The 20,262-nt window shown below is 55.7% G+C and overlaps 1 protein-coding gene across 2 annotated transcripts; it reads left to right on the top strand.

Moving 5' to 3' along the window:
• The first annotated feature begins 3,670 nt into the window (after positions 1-3,670).
• AMPD2 (adenosine monophosphate deaminase 2) lies at positions 3,671-15,003 on the top strand. 2 transcript variants are annotated; one of them, XM_047725761.1, is made up of 18 exons: positions 3,671-3,803; positions 8,757-8,887; positions 9,107-9,237; positions 9,629-9,697; positions 9,796-9,907; positions 10,159-10,345; positions 10,574-10,715; positions 10,826-10,915; positions 11,133-11,262; positions 11,367-11,561; positions 11,648-11,779; positions 11,918-12,081; positions 12,334-12,460; positions 12,553-12,716; positions 12,936-13,056; positions 13,348-13,521; positions 13,720-13,830; positions 13,961-15,003. In XM_047725761.1, exons 1-18 carry the CDS (start codon positions 3,794-3,796, stop codon positions 14,168-14,170), a joined length of 2,400 nt encoding a protein of 799 aa, XP_047581717.1. In that variant the 5' UTR covers positions 3,671-3,793; the 3' UTR covers positions 14,171-15,003. The 2 variants fall into 2 exon arrangements, with proteins under 2 accessions (XP_047581717.1, XP_047581716.1); XM_047725760.1 differs by lacking the exon at positions 3,671-3,803 and adding an exon at positions 3,837-4,814.
• The last annotated feature ends 5,259 nt before the right edge of the window (positions 15,004-20,262 follow it).

Genomic DNA, 20,262 nt, shown 5'->3' with positions numbered 1-20,262 from the left:
CAGTCCAAAGGAAGAGGAGAGGTAAATTCATAGAGAAACAGTTTAATGAAAGGAACGCTTTGCTGGAGAATTCAGAGCTGTTTAAAACCCAACCTCCACCTCTGATAGGCAAGACAATTATAAACATATTTAACTGTCAGACTGAAAATTCTGTGGAAGAAAGGAGGAAGTGACTAAATGAATGGACTTTTATTAGAGAAGCAGAACATAGAAATAGGGGTAAGGCATTTTGGGGAGAGGAAAGCATGAGAGTAGGCGTGGAGGCCTGAAGTGCAAACTATGCTCAGGAAAGACAAAATGGGATATATCGGCCAGTTGAGGGTGGTGAAGGGGCAGCATTGGGGCTAGCCAGTGAGGGCCTGGAGTGGCAGGGCAGGGCGTGGCTAAAACCATTTGAAGACAAAAACAAGTACAGCTGGGTACAGCTGCACGGTGCTATAAACAGTGTTGGGGGACTGGGGTCAGGGGTGACAGGGCTGTCTGGGCAAGCTGAGAAATAAGAGCTGAGCAGCTTGGTTGGAGAAGGATCTGGGCATAGGGGATGCTTTGAGGCACTGTTCTGGCCAAGGACCTGTGTGAGGCTGCAGGCATTCCCTCCCAAGCCCAGTGTCCGCAGAGAGTGGTCTGGCCTGGGGGGAAGCTGATGTCACAGTGGGCTGCAGGCCAGAGTCTAAGAGAAGCATTCATCAGAGAATTAAGTCGGGGCCTAGGGCTCGGGGAGGGCCATTTAAAAGGAACCATCTGGTGAATAGGGTAGGAGGGGAGGAAGCTGTGTTTAGAGCTAGGGAAGATCCCAGAGGCTCAAAGACAACATTAAGAAGCTGGAGGCCAAGGGGGATGACTCACTCCTTCATTTCCCAAACTGTTCTACGTAGACCATGAACCCCGCTGAGATTTTTTCTGGTGTTGTGTAGGTGGGGAGATCGATGCTTAGCTGTAATCAGCACACACTTCCAAGCAGGGATGGCGTACCAAATGGCCTGGAAATAGGGGAGGGTTACCAGGTGAAGGGTGTGTTGGAGTGGGACTGGGGAGGAGCATGAAGGGACTAGTGAACCGGTTTGCCTGTGTGAGGAGGAGGGAAGGGATTGCCACCTATGGGCTGATTAGGTAGGTAGGTCTGAATCAAGGGGGAATCCTAATGAGACCTAGCCCAATACAAGATACCACCCCTTAAAACTATGTCAAAATTTGCATTTTGTCAGAATATAGATGACCTTCTATATGGTTATCTGCTGCTTGATTTTTAATTTCGAGATTTATTTTGTTACTCATTGTTGAGGGCGTAATGGCTTCAAAATTCCTAAAGATCCCAAGACCAATTTATTCTGGGGTTAAGATCCAGGAGAGTCTGTGGGGGTGGGGTGTGGAGGCTATTACAGATTTGTTGTTTTCTATGCCCTTGATTATAAAAGTAATGGATATGCATTGTAGACAATTTTTTAAATGCAGATGAGTATAAAGAAGGAAATAAATATAATTCCCCATTCTACTGCCTACAGATAACCACTTGTAAACCTTCTGGTGGTTTGTTTTCTATGCATATATGTCACATATTTAGGGCCATACTGTATGTACAGATTTTTACGTTCATTTTTTTAAACCACGCCTTACATTATAAATATCCACCTCATTAAGAAGTTCTCCAAGAACAATTATTTATTTATTTATTTATTTGACAGAGAGAGAGATCACAAGTAGACGGAGAGGCAGGCAGAGAGAGAGAGAGAGAGGGAAGCAGGCTTCTTGCTGAGCAGAGAGCCCGATGTGGGACTCGATCCCAGGACCCTGAGATCATGACCTGAGCGGAAGGCAGCGGCTTAACCCACTGAGCCACACAGGCGCCCTCCAAGAACAATTTTTAATGGTTGTATTTCATTGTGTGCATCTGACAAAATTGAAACATCCCCCTGTTGTTGGACCTTAATGTTTCCAGCTTTTCTATGTGATAAACATTGCAGTGATGAACAAATTTGTGCATATTTTTCTGGCAGCTCTTTTCAGCACAACCATTTTCTGAAAGTGGAGTTACAGGGTCAAGTAATAATGAACTCTTTAAAGATGCTTGATTATGTATTACCAAATGGCCTTCAGACAGATTATGTTGCTCGTGGTGCCCACCAGTAGTATGTGTGTGTCCCATCTCACGACCCCCTTGCCTGCGTTAGGACTTTCCCCCCTTAATCTTTGTTAATTTGATGGGTAAACATGGAATTTCCCTTCTTGTGTTGCTTCTTTGTGAGGTGAACTCCCCCACCCCCAGGTCTGTGGAGGCCATGGTTTTTTGAGCTTGCCCATGGTGAGGAGCAGCAGGTAGACATCAATAGAAGTGAAACCAGATATACAGGGATAATAGGGCTCAGGGTCCAGAATCCAGCCTGGGGAGAGGTGGAGGAGGCAAGAGTTTGGGAAGGAATCTGGCTGTGGGGGTGGTGAGAACTGGGAGGAGCTGGACAAACTGCATTAGTACAGCTGGGTGTGGGGGACAAAGGGCTCTCACAAGGTGGAGAAATAGGAAAAAGACTAATTGCTGCTAACACACTGAAGATTCCAGTGGTCTTAGGCACACCCCCCTCAAGTTCCCTTTAGGTAGGATTCTCTGTCACTTGGAAGTGGGGTGCTAGCTGGGTGGGGTGTCTGCAGTCCCCCCAAACAGCCTAAACTGCACTTCTTTATAGGCTGCGAGGAGAATCACTACCGTATGAGGTTGTCAATAGGGAACCAAGGCCAAGGACATAGCCAGGATAAGACATTAACCGAATAGTAACTACAGGCCAGGCACTGTTCTAAGGACTTGACTTACATTAACTCATTTATCTTAACCACCACCATACAAAGCAGGGTCTCACACAGTCATTTTCCGGTGAAATAGAGCAGAGACCAGTAACTTTACCAACGTCAATCACAAAGTAGGTGGAGGAGTATGGAATTGAACCCATGCATTCTGTCTTCAGAGTCTAAGCTTTCAACCAATAAATACAGAAGTAAATGCGGGAAGGGGAGCCAGAGTTGTAGGGCACACCCTGTTTATCTATGCCTGTCAGAAGAAAACGGACGACCTAGAGTGAGAATGCTGGGGTAGGACTTCTAAAAGTGATTTAATCTTGAGACACTACTAGTTATCTTTTACTAGCCACCGACTTTATGCCAGGCACCACGACAATGTGCTTAACAATGCTCCCAGTAACTCCCTTGAGTGCGATTACACCACCCCATTTCACGGATGAGGAAGCTGACGCACATGACTTGCCCAAGACCTGGCCCGGCCAACTGCAGAGTGGCGGCTGCCCACGTGGCGCCGGGAAGCGGAACGCGGCGGGGGCGGGGCCTGCCCGGCGGGGGCGGGGCCTCGGATCTGGCGGGGCCTCAGGCGTCGGAGAAGCTCCTTGGCTCTAGCAAGGCTTTGGTGGGGTCGCACCTGTTGCGTGATTCCCCCCGCAGTCCAGCCTCGGTAGTCCGATCCCGAACACCCAGAGAGTGTGGAGAGAAGCTCAGACGAGTTCCGGGTCCTGCTCTCTGGGAAGCACGTGGCCTGCTCGCCTCTTGAGGAGAGAGCTGGGGATCGGGACTCCCGGGTCTTCGCGAAAGGTCCGTGCAGCGGCCGAGGTCTACCGGGCCCACCTCCCGCCTCCGGGCATTTTTTAAAGACTGCCTTCCTTCTTCCATATCCGTGCCGGGGGCAGGGGTCCTCGGAGGGACTTGGCCAGGATCTGGGTCCCAGCCCTCCTCCCCTCCTTCTGCTGGGCAGACCCTGGCGGGCAGCCTCCCCGGTACCCCTGCGGGCTCGGGCAGCATGGCCTCAGGTGAGTGTATGTGCGCGTCTGTTGCGGGGAGAGTCTCTGGGACAGAGAAGTGCATGGCCAGGGTGACAAGCGGGTGGGGGGTCTTAGCACAGCCAGCAGACCTAGGGAAGGTGGCCGTCTCCTCCTGGGGCGGGTCTGGGAGAGCAGAGCCTGAGTGCGAAAAGACAGAAAAGTCTGAAGTTGTTGGAGTCTCTTTCCTAGCCGCCGCCCCCCACCCGCCACCAGAAGCCCCTGCCTCCTGGCCTCCCTGCCGTCCTAGAAGGTAGCTTCTGCCGGCCAGTGGAATTTTCCCAAGACAGGCTCCTCCCTGCTGGGCCGGGATTCTCAGGTCTACCCCCATCCTCCCAGAGCTGGACTACCCCTGGGGCTGGGAGTCTGATAGAGAAGAGGAAAAGGGACTGTGCCCCAGAGGGGTTGGGTTTTCACGGAGAACGCTTGCTCTGAGACAGTGTGTTCTGAGTTTGGGGGAGCTCGGGCTGGATTTCTGTTTATTATTATTTTTTTCTCCTATGCTGGCTGGACCAGCTAGCCCGGACTTTGACTCCTGTGCCCCAGAGCCCTGGCAAGGGGCAAGGGCTCCTGAAGGGGTCAGTGGAGTGCTGGGGGCTGGCCCTTCCCCATCTTGTTTGCTAACCTCCACCCTCCACCTCCGCCCCCCAGGCCCAGCTAGCAGCAGTCGCGTCACTCCAGGGTCTGAGGAGGGAAGGGAGGGGATAAGAGGCGGGGATGGAGGCCCCCCTTCCCGAGGTTGCCTAGACAACATCAGAAATCGTGGCCAGGGCCTCTTCCGCCTGCGGGGCTTCTGCTTCCTGCATCAGTCACTCCCGCTGGGGGCGGGGCGGAGGAAGGGGTTGGATGTGGCAGAGCCGGGCCCAGCTGGAGCGGCTCGGAGAACCCCCGCCATCTCTGCGGCTGGAGCCATGGCATCCAACCCATCTGGCCCCGGCAATCCCAAGGCCAAATATCCCTTTAAGAAGCGGGTCAGCTTGCAGGCTTCCTCTGCAGTACCAGGTGAGTGTGGGCTTCCTAGCCTAGGGCGCGGGCTCTACCCGACCACCGCTAGCCCAGGCCACTGGTCCTGTATGTGTGTGTGGGAGGGGCTGCACCTGCACCCCCTCTGGGGTGATGCCCCTCCTTGTCCTCCGTCCCAGGGACAGCTGGCTTGGAAGGTGGAGTGGAAGGTGACAGCTTCTGTGTTGGGGGTGCTGCCCTCGGTAATAAGGAGTGGGCGCAGGTGTGGGTGCAGCAAGAGGTGTGTTTGCACACGTGTCAGCGTGCGGATGTGCTAAGACCGTTTGCATGTGGAGCGTGTGTGAATGGAGAGGGAGATGTGTGGGACTGGCTGCTTTGTGGGCTGGCCACACTGCTGGCGGCTGTGTCTTTACCGGGCAGGCTCGGGCTTAGTGCTTAGTTCTTCTTTCTAGGACCCTAGATCTGGAATCCCCTTCCTGGGGAGGGGGCTCTTATATTAGGGCACACTCGTTGCTACTGGGCATCCTGAGGGCTGGGGGCTCAGCCATATCCATCATTTGCTGTTGGCCCATTCCTGGTTTTTCTGTGGACTTCCTCAGAAGTACGGGGTGTCCTTGGGCCAGGCCTGTTTCGGGGGCTCGGGCTGGGTCACTGCCTGCTTGTGTGCTCCTGCACCCTTTGGTTTGGCTCCCGCTTTGGGAGGCATCTCTGCACCATTTGGAGCAGGCAGCGTGGTGTGGCTGTGTCCATCCCCTGAGTCTGCCTGAGTCTGCTAGCTGAGGGATATCTACCTATTGTCTGCTGCCCCCAGGCTTTGTGGCTAAGGAAGGACATCTCCACCTCCCATTTTGGTGACCAGGTCAAGCCAGCATCTCCCCCCCGACCCCCCAGCAGCTATCTGTACCTATAGCCTGCCCATCCATCTCTTGTATTTTCTTATGCCATTGAAAATCCTGCCCAGAGGTCAGGGCTGTTCTGAGGGTCTGTGTTTTCCGTACCTAGGTCTGGGCCCTCCAGAGAGTGTGTCCCCTGGGGCTAGATCTATAATCTTTGGGTGGTCACTCAGTGGGAGCATCTGAGACTTAGGGGTTGAAGCCTTGGGCATGTCTCTGCCTCTTGACTGAGGCAGTCCTGGCAGGGAGTGAGGGACTCCTGGTCAGAGGGTAGATGAGGAGGCAAGATCTTGGTTGGTGGGAGCAGTTCCCTCTGGCTTTTGGTGGACTACGTGTGTGTGTGTGTGTGTGTGTGTGTGTGTGTGTGTGTGTGTTGCAGTGCACAGGCTCTGGGGAAGGGACCAGCAGGCAGGAAGCTGGGTCTTCTAGGCCTGGGCTCAGGGAGCATGGAGCCTCTCACCTCTAGTGAACCCTGTGCGGAGACCTGCAGCCTGGAGGAAGGGTTCTGGCCGCTGGAACCTGTCCTCGTCACCCCAGTGTTTCTGTTGACATCCTGGGCCACCCTGCTCAGACGGGAGGGTGAGATTAGGACCTTCAGTTCAGCTCCTGCTGCCCTGGAGGTCTGTGGGCAGCCTCTCCTGATGGGGGCTGGGAGAGAGGAGTTGTGTAAGGTCAGGGTTCTTGGGTAGGCAAGGACCTGGGGCTCTGTCTTATACTCTGGGTATGGAGCAGGTGCCCATCTTTCTTTCCTCTTCCTACTCTGCCCTCTTCCAAGGACTAGATAGTGTCCTCCTCCCTCCCCCCAATCTCTTCTCCCATCAAGTTCCATTCTCTTTCCTGTCCTCCACGGTTTGGTTGTGCTGGCCCGCACTGGGCCTGAGTAGGCCTCCCTGTAGGTTGGACTCTATGTGATAGGTGTTTTGGAGGGTCCCAGGAGTTCATAATCGCAGATAATGGTGTTTTACACAACACTTGCAGAGCCGTATCTCTGTGAGCCTTAAGGTGGTTGGTGGGTGTAGACGGGGCTGGCTCTGCTTATCGCCCCTTTATAGAGAGGACTTGAAGCCTCCGGGAGGCAGAGACAGGCTAGTAACTGAGTCAGACTCAAGTCCTCCAGATTCTAGTCCTTTATCTCCCACACTTTTCCTCCTGGACAGTTTGTTCCCAATGATAGGCTTCGAAAGGAGACTGGATGTCTGGGGAGCCATGGATCAGGCCCCATGGGCAGCAGAGAAGCTCAGTACCTGGTCCCTACCTGGACTGAGTCACTTCCCTCACTGCCTGCCAGCTTCTCTCCCTGGAAGAGGCTTTGTCTGTCCCTGGGGACCCCACAGACAGGGACGCAGGGGACATTGGTGAGCAAAACAAGCTGGCCTGGGGCTGTTATGTGCAGAGATGAGGGCTGCTGACCTCCCCTTCTCCCCCCACCCCGTACCCCTGGGTCGCCCTGACCCTACCTGCTCACTGTTCCAGAGGATGGGAGGCTCAGCCCTTGCCCTCCCTGTATCAGCCTACCCTGCTGCGCCCCCCGGGGGCTCCCCTGTAGGCCAGGCCTTTTTACTGGCACTTTTTACCGTATAGGTTAAAGCTGTTCCTTTCTGAGCTTGCTTTTATTTCCCAACTCTGATGCTCCTTCCCTTGATTTCTGGCTCCCCTGGGCCTCCCTAGCCCCCTGCTCTCTGTCATCCTAGGGTCTCCCCTGCATGCAGCAGCACTTGGTACAGCCCGTGCCGGCCTCTGAGCTGTCCTGGGGGACTGGCTACTGCTCCACTCAGCAAAGCGGCGGGCGGGCGAGGGGCCCAGGGCTGCTGGCTGGAGCTGCCCGAACTCTGTAGGTAGGACCCAGGGTGGCACCAGGGAGAGCGGGGGCTGGGTCCTGGTTCTAGGGCAGGTACCTCTGCTTCCCTTTGTCCAGCCTCTGGACCCAACTCTGGAGGATCGTGAAGTGAGCCCACAGACTTAAAGGCATGCTACCTGGGCAGAGCCTCCAATCCATCCCTAAGATGGGGAAAGGAGGGTGCTGGACAGCAGTCCCCTTCCGAGCGGGCTGGGAGAGCCAAGTTTGGTGTGGAGAGCTTCTCGGGGGGAGGGAGGGTGGGCTGGTAGGCCAGGGAAGGTCCGAGTTGCCTGGGAGCTCAGGCAGCCCCCAGACTAGCAGCTTCAGGGCCTTTAGTGCCTGCGTCCTGGTGGTGCAGCTGAGGAGTTCAGCCTTTCATGTGGAGAGGCCCTGGCTTCTGATCCTCCCTTCCCCGGGCCCTCCCTGGGGCCTCCGGCCCAGATCCTGGGGCCTCTGAGTGGCGCAGACTGTTTGTGGCAGCTCCCTTTGGAGGGGCAGCCAGCAGTGGGAGGGGCCAGCTGGGGCCAGGCTGCATCTTGGCAGCCCCAGGGTCCTGGGGGAGAGGGCACGCCCCTGGGGAGGAGGTAGGGTTCCTGCTGCCAGCCAGGCCCTCCACTTCCTGTCCTCTTCCCTTGGGTTCTGGTGCCCAGGTCAGAGCTGAGTGGCAGCTGTATGTTGCCTATGCTCTGTAGGTCTGGGATGTCGGGCACAGGCCCTGGGTTTCCGGGAGGAGGGTCATTGGGTCCAGAAGCAGGTCTGATCAGGGCCGGCCTGCCTGCCCTGGGAGCCGTGGACTAGGGATTGCTGGCTCGGCCACTGGGTCCTTCATGAGCACACGGTGTGTGTGTGTGTGTGTGTGTGTGTGTGTGTGTGTGTGTGTTTGTGCACGCGTGAGCATGCGTGTACGTGTGTGCCTGCCTGTAGGAGGTCGCCTGCTCACTGAGGCAGCACTTCGTAGTGCAGAATTTGGATTCTTACTCCCCGAGTGAGTGAATCCTCTAGCTCTAGAGGCTGCCTCAGGAACCCCCACGCCTGAGCCTGGAATGGGTGAGGGGCCCCGTGCCAGAAGTGAAGGTGAGGTCCTCTGGGAGCCACAGGCAGGCTCACTCCTCGGCCTCTGAGGAGGCACGGCCCACTTTGCAGGATCTGGCCTCTCTCTGGGACAGGCCTGGGGTGCGTGGGGGCCCTGGGCATCTAGTGCACCCAGGCCCTGCCCTCTACCCTTTGACCCTGGCATCGCTGTCTTCACAGAGGCTCGGGGTGGGCTGGGGGCCCCTCCGCTGCAGTCGGCCCGATCCCTGCCAGGCCCTGCCCCCTGCCTCAAGCACTTCCCACTTGACCTGCGCACGTCCATGGATGGCAAATGCAAGGAGATCGCCGAGGTATCACCTGGCACCGCACCCTGTGTCCCTCCACTGCTGTCCCCATGTCCTGTCTCTGCTCCCCACACCCCTCCATCTCAGCCATCCCCTTACTCCATGCTTGGCTGTGCTCTGATCCCTAGCCTCTCCCAGGTACCTCCAGCTCCTGCTGCGCTCACCCCAGCCCTAGATGCTGCAGGGGAGGGCCTGGCACACTGACCCTGCCTTCCCTCCCACCAGGAGCTGTTCAGCCGCTCCCTGGCTGAGAGTGAGCTCCGCAGCGCCCCATACGAGTTTCCGGAGGAGAGCCCCATTGAGCAGCTGGAGGAGCGGAGGCAGCGCCTGGAGAGGCAGATCAGCCAGGATGTCAAGTAAGCCACAGCCCTACAGTCCGGCAGGCAGCCATGGCATGGAGGGGGCACAGGGCAGTCTGCCCAGTGTCCCTCTGTCTCCACTGGGACACCTTCAGAGCCCCGTCTCTGTCCCTTAACCACTCCGTCCTCCCTCAGGGACCCACTAGGGAGGGAGCATAGAGCAGTGGTCTGAAGCACAGGCTTTGGAGTACGGCTGCTGGGTCCTGGTTCTGTGTGGTACCCACCTGTGTGGCCTAGAACATGTCACTCAGCTTCGGGGTGTGCTTTCTCGTCTATAACGTGGGGGCCTTGAGGAACAACACGTGCACAGCAGCCAGCACAGGGCAGGGACCTGAGAGCCGGGGCATCCCTTGTCATTGGCCTGACCTCTTGTGCCTCTCCCTTTTAGGCTGGAGCCAGACATCCTGCTTCGGGCCAAGCAAGATTTCCTGAAGACAGACAGTGCTTCAGACCTCCAGTGAGGAGGGTGGAGGGGCGCGGAGGGATGTGGGGATGTGGGGCTGGGGCCTGTCCTGCTGCGGGCTCTAGCCCCCCTTCTTTGTGCTCACCCTTTAGGCTCTACAAGGAGCAGGGTGAGGGGCAAGGTGACCGGGGCCTGCGAGAGCGAGATGTGGTGCTAGAGCGGGAATTTCAGCGGGTCACCATCTCCGGCGAGGAGAAGTGTGGGGTCAGTGTGGGCAGAGCCTTGGGTCTCTCTACCCCTGTCATCCCCATGTGTCCCAGTGGGCTCCCCCAGCCTCGGAGCTGGGTGCGGCTCAGAGAGGGCATTTCTCTTCCCAAAAGCAGGAGGGGCAAGGGGTCTGTGGCTGGGAGCTAGCGGATGCACTCTTTCCAGGGTCAAGGCTTCGGGGAGGAGGCAAGGGTGAGCCTGGTCTGGGTCTGAGAGCAGGGAGAGTGACCCCGGGTCCTTGTCTCTAGGTGCCATTCACAGACCTGCTGGACGCGGCCAAGAGCGTGGTGCGGGCACTCTTCATCCGGGAGAAGTACATGGCCCTCTCGCTGCAGAGTTTCTGCCCCACCACCCGCCGGTACCTGCAGCAGCTGGCTGAGAAGCCTCTGGAGACACGGACCTACGAGCAGGGCCCCGACACCCCTGTGTCTGCTGGTGGGAGCCCCCCTCCCTGCCCTGCTCCAAGCACCCCTATGTCCCCAACTCCCTGAGAAACTACACCCCGCCTGCTTCTCACCCCCTGCCCTCCCACCAGGCTCATGCCAGCCTCTTGGTTCCCGGTGGGTGGAGGCAGGGGCAGGAGCTCTCCCCCCTCTACGGGGCCTCTGTGCGGGGTAGCAGATGGTCCGGAAGAGCCCTGACTCTGCCCTCCCTGCCCCGCAGATGCCCCGGTGCACCCCCCCGCGCTGGAGCAGCATCCCTATGAGTACTGTGAGCCAAGCACCATGCCTGGGGACCTGGGCTTGGGTCTGCGCATGGTGCAGGGCGTGGTGCATGTCTACACCCGCAGGGAACCTGATGAGCAGTAAGCGGGTGTGGGGAGTGCTGGGGGGGAGCTGTGTGTGGGCTGCACTGGCTGGGGAGGGCCCACAGGGCACAACTTGCTCCCTCACCCGAGCTCTCCACACCTGCCAGCTGCCTAGAGGTGGAGCTGCCCTACCCTGACCTGCAGGAATTTGTGGCAGACGTCAATGTGCTCATGGCTCTGATCATCAACGGCCCCATGTGAGTTCCTGCCAGGCCCAGACTCTCTGCTTCCTTCCAACCTGGACCGTCCCGCCCCAGCCCTGCTGCACACACCTGCCGTCCCCTCGCACCCTTTCACAGTTACCAACCCAGACTTTCCCCCCATCCGTTGCCCCGTGCACAGCCTCAGTGCTCTCCCCACCGTCTCCCCTGCCACATGTGGTCCAGAGCCTCAGCTGCGTTCTGTCCCTCCCAGAAAGTCCTTCTGCTATCGCCGGCTCCAATACCTGAGCTCCAAGTTCCAGATGCATGTGCTGCTCAACGAGATGAAGGAGCTGGCCGCCCAGAAGAAGGTGCCACACCGGGATTTCTACAACATCCGCAAGGTGGGGCCTCCCCACCAGGCCCGGCCCTGCACCCCTGCCCGGCCTCCCTTGGTGGACTGGCCTCCAGGGAACCCAGTGGCCATCCCCCTGCCGTTGCACCCCAGGTGGACACACACATCCATGCCTCGTCCTGCATGAACCAGAAGCACCTGCTGCGTTTTATCAAGCGTGCAATGAAGCGACACCTGGAGGAGATCGTGCATGTGGAGCAGGGCCGCGAGCAGACGCTGCGGGAGGTCTTTGAGAGCATGAATCTCACTGCATATGACCTGAGTGTGGACACGCTGGACATGCACGCGGTCCGTCCTGGTGGCCCAGGGCTGAGGGGCTGGGTCAGAGTGTGGCCAGGGAGCACGGGTGACCTGGGCCTGCCCCTCTTCCCCAGGACAGGAACACCTTCCATCGATTTGACAAGTTCAATGCCAAATACAACCCCATTGGGGAGTCTGTCCTCCGAGAGATCTTCATCAAGACCGACAACAGGGTTTCTGGAAAGTACTTTGCCCACATTATCAAGGTGAGGAGGAGGGACCGCCCAGGCCCATGGGCAGGGGCAGCATGAGCCTTGGGCAGCCCTTCCCCTGACTTCACGGGAGCCTGGTGTCATGAGTGGATAAGGGGGACGGTTTTTCCTTATCCCCCGCATGTCTTTCAGGAGGTGATGTCAGATCTGGAGGAGAGCAAATACCAGAACGCGGAGCTGCGGCTCTCCATCTATGGGCGCTCAAGGGATGAGTGGGACAAGCTGGCGTGCTGGGCTGTGAAGCACCGAGTCCACTCTCCCAACGTGCGCTGGCTCGTGCAAGTGCCCCGCCTCTTGTGAGTGTCCCTTGGGGCCGGAGGGAGCGTGCGGAGGCAGAGTTCAAGGGGATGGCACCTGCCTCCTGCCCGCCTGGGATGGCAGGGCCTCCTTGCCAAGCCACATCAGAGTGGAAGGGGAGCCCCCTGGTTCCGCTCATGGTCCGCCCAGCCTGGCCCACCTGGCGTTGTGCAGAAGCGCTTCTGTGAGTGCAGGCCAGGCTACCACGCTGAGTGACCCGCACATCCTATGTGCGTCTGTCTTGCCTGCAGCGATGTGTATCGTACCAAGGGCCAGCTGGCCAACTTCCAGGAGATGCTGGAGAACATCTTCCTGCCGCTCTTTGAGGCCACCGTGCACCCTGCCAGCCACCCGGAGCTGCACCTGTTCTTGGAGCACGTGAGGGGGCCGCAAGGGTCAGGGGAGAGGAAGGGGGCCTGCCTCGGTTGGGGGAGCTGCAGTTCTGGGCCTGACCCTGGGCTCCCGTCCAGGTGGATGGCTTTGACAGCGTGGATGATGAGTCTAAGCCCGAGAATCACGTCTTCAACTTGGAGAGCCCTCTCCCCGAAGCGTGGGTGGAGGAGGACAACCCACCCTACGCCTACTACCTGTACTACACCTTTGCCAACATGGCCACACTGAACCACCTGCGCAGGTGCCCATCCTGCCAGCGCGGCGTCTGCTCCCTCTGCCCTGGGGCCACCAGAGCCCTGACCCACCCATGCCCCCTCTGCTGGACCCAGCGAGTTCTTTGCGGGCTCAGCCCTCACAGCCAAGAATCTGCCCCTGGCCCTTTGTCCCAGGTCCACAGGGTCACCGGGTTGGGGCTTGGGAGCCAGGGCTTGGGCGCTAACACGCTCTCTCTAACCCCCAGGCAGAGGGGCTTTCACACGTTTGTGCTGAGGCCACACTGTGGGGAAGCCGGGCCCATCCACCACCTGGTGTCGGCCTTCATGCTGGCCGAGAACATTTCTCATGGGCTGCTTCTGCGCAAGGTCAGGGTCTGCACCCCCAGCTTCCCCTCCCGGTCACTCACCTTCTTTTCAACTCTTCAGGCCTCTTGAACAACTGATCTTCCTCCTCACCAAACCCCCAGTTTGGCCCCCTGCACACCCCAGCCTCTAAACCGTGGGCCTCGTTTGGATCTTGGCTGTAAATGACCCTCTACACGTCAGGCCCAGCTCAGGCTCCCCACCCCCTCCTCCTGCAGTCTGTACCCTCCAGAACCAGGTGTCCTGCCCACCAGAGGCCGCCTGACGGGCCCTCCCCCACTGTTGCCCACCCAGGCCCCAGTGCTGCAGTACCTGTATTACCTGGCCCAGATTGGCATCGCCATGTCTCCACTCAGCAACAACAGTCTTTTCCTCAGCTACCACCGGAACCCGCTACCCGAGTACCTGTCCCGTGGTCTCATGGTCTCACTGTCCACCGATGATCCCCTGCAGTTCCACTTCACCAAGGTCAGAGCCTGTGAGGTGGTCCTGGGATGCTAATGGCACGTGGGCCCCTGGGTCTCGAGGCTGGTGCTGCCCCCCGCTGGTGGAGTGTGGCACATCTTGTGGCGGATCCCGCCCAGAAGGGGGTGGTGCAAGGACAGGTGGGCTGGGACTGGGTGGCAGGCCCTCCTGCACCCTCCTGAGGGCACTTGGCCTGTGCAGGAACCACTGATGGAGGAGTATAGCATTGCCACCCAGGTGTGGAAGCTCAGCTCCTGCGACATGTGTGAGCTGGCCCGTAACAGCGTGCTCATGAGCGGCTTCTCCCACAAGGTACTACCCCCCCCCACCTGGAGCCTGGTGCCCGCCCTTTCCTCCCCTGTGCGCTTGGGAAGGTCCCAGGGGGGCTGGCCCTGGGGTGGTTCGGGGCTGTGGCCCTGCCTGACAGCCCTGCCCACTGCAGGTGAAGAGCCACTGGCTGGGACCCAACTATACCAAGGAGGGCCCCGAGGGCAATGATATCCGCCGCACCAACGTGCCGGACATCCGAGTGGGCTACCGCTATGAGACTCTGTGCCAGGAGTTGGCGCTCATCACACAGGCAGTCCAGAGTGAGATGCTGGAGACCATCCCCGAGGAGAGCGGGGTCACGACAAGCCCGGGGCCTCAGTGAGCCCAGCCCGCTGTGTCCCCCGCCTCTCAGCACCTCAACCACGTTTTCTCTTCCCCTCCCTCCCCCCGTTGTGTCTGCATGTGTCTGTTCTTTTTTGTTCTGTCCTGCATGTCTTCAACTTGTGTGTGTCCCTGTGCCACCTCCGGGAAGGTGGGGCCCACAGTCTGCTTTGCCCTTGTTTTGACTCGGATGGGACTTGATGGCCCAGGTTTGCTGGCTGCCCTGCCCGTGGCCCTGTCCCGGGAACTTCTGAAACCTGGCTGTCCTGTGGGCGTCTCGGTGTCTACAGGGGCTTGGGATGGTTGAGGGGGGCTGGCCCCTCCAGACTTTGGGGTCCCACCTGGGCAGATGTTGTCTCATGTGTGTGGCTGAAGAGCCAGGTGGGTGGGGCCCAAGCAGATCTGCCAGGGCATCTGTGGCGCTCAGGCAGCTCTAACGAGCCTGGCTGGGCGGAGAGCTCAGTCACACCCCTGGCAGCCCGGACTCGGGCCTCGGAGGCGCTGGACCACCACCTCCCCCATGTCACTGCCTAGCAGTCTCCTCTGTCCTTTCACTGGTCCACATGCTCCTCTGGTGTCAGCTTCCTGTGCCTCTGTGGGAGGGGGCAGCTGCCCTGTGTTGTGTCTGGGGCCACTGCAGCTGGAGGGCCCTGCATTTGTCACCAGCCCTGGGGGTGGGAGTCCCACGACGGTCCCCAGAGTTTTTGACCAGATCTGAATCCACCTGGCCCTCTGCATTGTGTTTTGGACCGAGGCCTTTGCTGTGAAATGCAGTGTTTCATACAATCCCATCTTTCCTAGTGCATGAGAAATAAAAATTATTTAAGTAATGAGGCAGGTGGGATCTCTGTTCAGAGAGGGAGAGCCCTGGGCGTGGTGGCGGAGGGAAGATCCAGGAGCATCACGGATCCAGAGATGGCAGGTCCCAAGGGGAGCGACTGTGCTTGGCTGCTGTGTGTGTGTGTGCCCATGGAAACGGACTAAGGAAGCTGGGTGGCAGGCGAGGCCTACCGGGACACAGCTGCTGCCCCAGGCCCTCGTCCAGCCTGCCCCCTCTGAAGTGGGCACTTGGCTCCAGGTCTGGGGCACATTCCTGTCATACCAGTTAGAGGACTGGTATCCCCTCCGTCTCCTACGTCCTTACTTCCAGCCTCTCGGGACCACGGGGTCAATGTGGGAATCCACACTCACAAGCAGACTTGAGGCCAGTGGTTCTCAAACTTGGGACAGGAGGCTCTAATGGGGGACTTGTTTAAAATGCCATTTCCAGGTCCTACCCTCAGGGGTGCTGATTCCTCAGGGGGAAGGTGTGGCGTGGCCATCTGCAGGCTCTCCGGCACATGATCTTAACGGGTGGGAGCAGGCCTCTGTCTTTGGGATCCAGGCTTAAACGACTTGGCTCCAGTCTACATTTCACGTGCAGTCTCCGGGTTACCTCCTCGCGTGGGCACAGAGGTTGCTGGAATGTGCTGCCCAAGTAAGGGGGAAAGTGGAATGTGACCTGTGCCGCGCAGGGTCTCGGGTTGGTGACAGAGAAGTCTACAGCAGCTGAGTGGGAGCTAGAAGGGCTGGCGCTTCAGAAGCACCCAGCCCTGGGACAGGAGGGGGAGTAACTGAGGGCCCAGTGAGGGAGCAGGAGGCTGGCTTCCTCCCCTCCCGTCAGCTTGCTGGGCCCCAGCCCCGTCTCTCCCTGGCAGACTCACCAGGCACCTCTGGGCAGAAGCTCTCCTGCTGCCCTTGCCTCCTGAGGGCCGCCAGCCACCAGGCTTGTGCCTGGCCAGAACCGGGGCTCCGGCCTGCTCCAGAAGGCCTCATTTATGAATTCGTTCTAGCCATTTCCAGATGCTAAAGCCGCACATGAGAGCAGAATGCCTAGCCAGAGATTGTCTCACGCTAGCTGTCCTGGATCGGAAGGTGGCTCAGGGCCCTGGGCTCCCCACCCCAACCCCAGGCCTTGTCTGCCCAAGGAATGTGACTTTTCCATATAACATGTTCTCATGCTTTGTAACATTCTCAGTGTGTGCTGAGGCCTAGCCCTCAGAATAGGACCAATTTTGAAGAGTTCCTTAGCAACTTCTCCCTCTTCTTAAAAAAAATGACTTGTTTCTGGTTTTTTAGTTTCTTAAGAATTGCTCTTTTAAACATTTACTGAGAGCAAATAATTTTACAACAGTAAGGCCATAATAGTTTTTTCTGTCTGAAAAGAAAATAACTTTCATTTAGAGGAATTTGGAAACTATAGAAAAATGGGAAGAAGAAAAAAGCCCGCTCACAGTCTACCAGTTTCAACAACTATGTGCTGATCATTGGCATGTCAGTGATATGTTTACATATTTTATTTTATTTTTATTTATATATTTTTTCTTTAGAGAAAGAGCACATGTGTGGGGGCAGGGGTGGGGATCCTGTCAGAGTGGGAAAGGGAGAGAATCTTAAGCAGGCTCCATGCCTGGTGTAGAGCCTGACAGGCTCAGTCTCATGACCCTGAGATCATGACCTGAGCTGAAATCAAGAGCCTTCTGACTAAGCCACCCAGGTGCCCCTTTATATATCTTAAATACATATGTATATATTCCTTTCAGCTCTTTTCTAAGAGGGCATTTTTGAGTTGAGATCATATATGTATAACTTCATGTTCCTAAAATACTTTAACGTAAGTCCTTCCACATTTCATTAAATTACCCTTTGTAGGGTCGCCTGGGTGGCTCAGTGGGTTAAGTTTCTGCCTTTGGCTCAGGTCATGATCTCAGGGCCCCAGGATTGAGCCCTGCATTGGGCTTTCTGTTTGGCAGGGAGCCTGCTTCCCCCCACCCCCTCTGCCTGCCTCTCTACCTACTAGTGATCTCTGTCTGTCAAATAAATAAATAAAATCTTTTAAAAAATATATCCTTTATAAATACAGGCATACCTCAGGGAGATTTGCAGGCTGGGTTCCAGACCACTGCAAGGAAGCGAATATCACAATAAAGTGAGTAGAATTAATTTTTGGTTTCCCAGTATGTATAAAACTTATGTTTACACTACACCACAGTCTCTTCAGTGTGCAATAGCATTCTCTCTAAAATGTAGCCTATGTATAAAATATGTAAAAAATAAAATGGTGTATATATAAAAAACGATGCATACCTTAATTAAAAAAAAAACCTTTATTGCTAAAAAATGCTTACCATCACCTGAACTTCTCAGCAAGTTGTAATCTTTTTGTTGGTGGAGGGTGTTGCCTGGACGTGTGGAGGGTCTTGCCTGGACGTGATGGCTGTTGACCCATCAGGATGGTAGCTGCTGTAGGCTTGGGTGGCTGTGGCAATTTCTTTGGCTAAGACAACAATGAAGATTGCCACATTAATTGATGCCCTTTCACAAACAATTTCTCCCATTTTTTTTTAAAGATTTTATTTATGTATTTGACAGAGATCACAAGTAGGCAGAGAGGGAGGCAGAGAGAGGAGAAAGCAGGCTCCCTGCTGAGCAGAGAGCCCGACGTGGGGCTCGATCCCAGGACTCTGGGATCATGACCTGAGCTGAAGGCAGAGGCTTTAACCCACTGAGCCACCCAGGCACCCTAGTTTCTCCCATTTCTTTATAGCAAGCGGTACTGTTTTGTTTTTTGTTTTTTTTTTAAAGATTATTTGTTTATTTGACAGAGAGAAATCACAAGTAGTCAGAGAGGCAGACAGAGAGAGAGGAGGAAGCAGGCTCCCCGCTGAGCAAAAGCCCGATGCGGGGCTCGATCTCAGGACCCCCGAGATCATGACCTGAACTAAAGTCAGAGGCCTAACCCACTGAGCCACCCAGGCACCCCTTACTGCTTTTTAAAAAAATATTTTATTTCTTTTAAAGATTTTATTTATTTGACAGAGAAAGCACAAGCAGGGAGAGAGGGAGAGGAAAGGGAGAAACAGATGCCCTGCTGAGCAGGGAGCTGATGGGGGACTCCATCCCAGGACCCTGGGATCACAACCTGAGCTGGAGGCAGAGCTTAACTGACTGAGCCACCTAGGTGCCCCTAAAAAAGATTTTATTTCTTTATTTATTGAGAGAGAGAGTGAGAGAGAAAGAGTACGAGCAGGGGGAGGGGCAGAGAGGGAGAGAATCTCCAGGCAATTCCACCCAGAGCCTGGAGCCCTATGCAAGGCTTGATCTCACAACCCTGAGATCATGACCTGAGCCAAGATCAAGAGTTGGTCGCTTAGCTGAGCCACCCAGGCCCCCCTCCCCTGCTTCTCCTTTATCAACTAAGTTTTTGTGCTATTCTAAATCCTCTGTTGTCAGTTCAACAGTCTTCACAGCATCTTCACCGGAGTAGATTCCATCTCAAGAAACTACTTTCTTTGCTCATTCCTAAGCAGCAGCTCCCCATCTCTTTATGTCTGATCACGAGATCAAAGCCATTCAGGCTGATCTTCGGGCTCCGCTTCCGATTCCAGCCCCCTTGCTGTTTCCACCGCATCTGCCGTTGCTTCCCCCACTGAAGTCTGGAACCCCTCAAAGTCATCCATGAGGGCTGGATTCAGCTTCTTCCAGACTCCTGTTCATGTGGTTATTTTGACCTCTTCCCATAAGTCACAAATAGTCTTCACGGCCTCTAGAAGAGGGAGTCCTTTCCAGAAGCTTCTCAGTGTATTTTGTGCAGGTCTGTCAGGGGAATCACTGGCTACGGCAGCTACAGCCTTCTGAGATGCAATTCTTAAATAGTAGGATTTGATGATGGAAATGACTGCCCGGTCCCTGAGCTGCAGAAGGCATGTTGTTTCAGCAGGTGTGAAGACTGCTTGAATCTCTGTGCCTGTCTCCATCAGAGCTCCTGGGTGAGCAAATGCATTGTCAGTGAGGAGTCATATGAAAGGAATCCCCCTTTTTTCCCCTGAGCAGCAGGTCTCAACAGTGAGCTTAAAACATTCAGTAAATCATGTTGTAAACAGATGTGCTATCATCCAGGCTTTGTTGTTCCACTGATGGAGCACAGGCAGAGTATTTAAGCCTTATTCTCAAGGGCCCTAGGGCCTTTGGAATGAGAAATGAGCATTGGCTTCCAGGGGAAGTCACCAGCTGCATGAGCCCCAAAGAAGACCCTTTGGCTAAAGGGAATGTTGTGGCTGGTTTGATCTTTCTGTCCAGATCACTAAAACTTTCTCCATATTGGCAATAAGCCTGTTTTGCTTGTTTGCTTGCTTTTTTTTTTTTTTTTTTTTCCTTAAGGCCATTTTGCTCTCTTATCATTCATGGGCTCGCTGTGACAGCACTCTTTATTTCCTTCAGGAACTTTCCTTTGCACACACAACTTGCTAGTTGGCCTAAGAGGCCTAGCTTTCAGCCTGTCTTGGCTTTGGACACGCCTGCTCACTAAGCTTAATCATTTCTAGCTTTTTGATTTAAAGTGTGAGACGTGCAGCTCTTCCTTTCACTTGAACACTCAGAGGCCCTTCTAGGGTGTTAACTGGCTGATTTCACTATTGTTGTGTCTCAGGGAAAGGGAGAGCAATGGGAAAGCCCGGTGGTTGGAGGAGTCCGAACACACACGTTAAGTTTGCCATCTTCTATGGGCGTGGTTTGGGATGCCCCCAAGCAGTTACAACAGTGACAGAAAAGATCCCTGGTCACAGAGCACTGTGACAAATAACAATGAAAAAATTTAGGGGCGCCTGGGTGGTGCAGTCGGGTAAGTGTCCAACTCTTGATTTCAGCTCAGGTTGTGATCTTGTGGTCATGAGATCAAGCCCGGTGTTGGGCTCCGTAGTGAGCATAGAGCCTGCTTAAGATTCTCCCACCTTACCCCTCTGCCCTCCCCTGAAAACTGCTGTGCTTACTCTCTCTCTTTCTCTCTCAAAAAAAAAAGTTTGAAAATTTGTGAGAGGTGCCAAAGTGTGACACAGAGACACAAGTGAGCAAAAGCTTTTCGAAAAACGGCGTAGATAGACTTGCTTGAGGCGGGGTCACCACAAACATTTAGTTTGTGAAAAACCCAGTATGTTTACATGTGCGATAGATAAAGCAAAACACAATAAAACGAGGTATGCCTGTATACGTTTTAATTACTGCATGCTGTTCCATGGTAAGCCTCACCATCATTTACCATCATGACTCTTTGTCAAG

Source organism: Lutra lutra, chromosome 4 (assembly GCF_902655055.1).
Source record: "Lutra lutra chromosome 4, mLutLut1.2, whole genome shotgun sequence".
Lineage (NCBI taxonomy): Eukaryota > Metazoa > Chordata > Mammalia > Carnivora > Mustelidae > Lutra > Lutra lutra.
The sequence above is the reverse complement of the archived record's forward strand: the minus strand, read 5'-3'. Positions and strand labels throughout refer to the sequence as shown.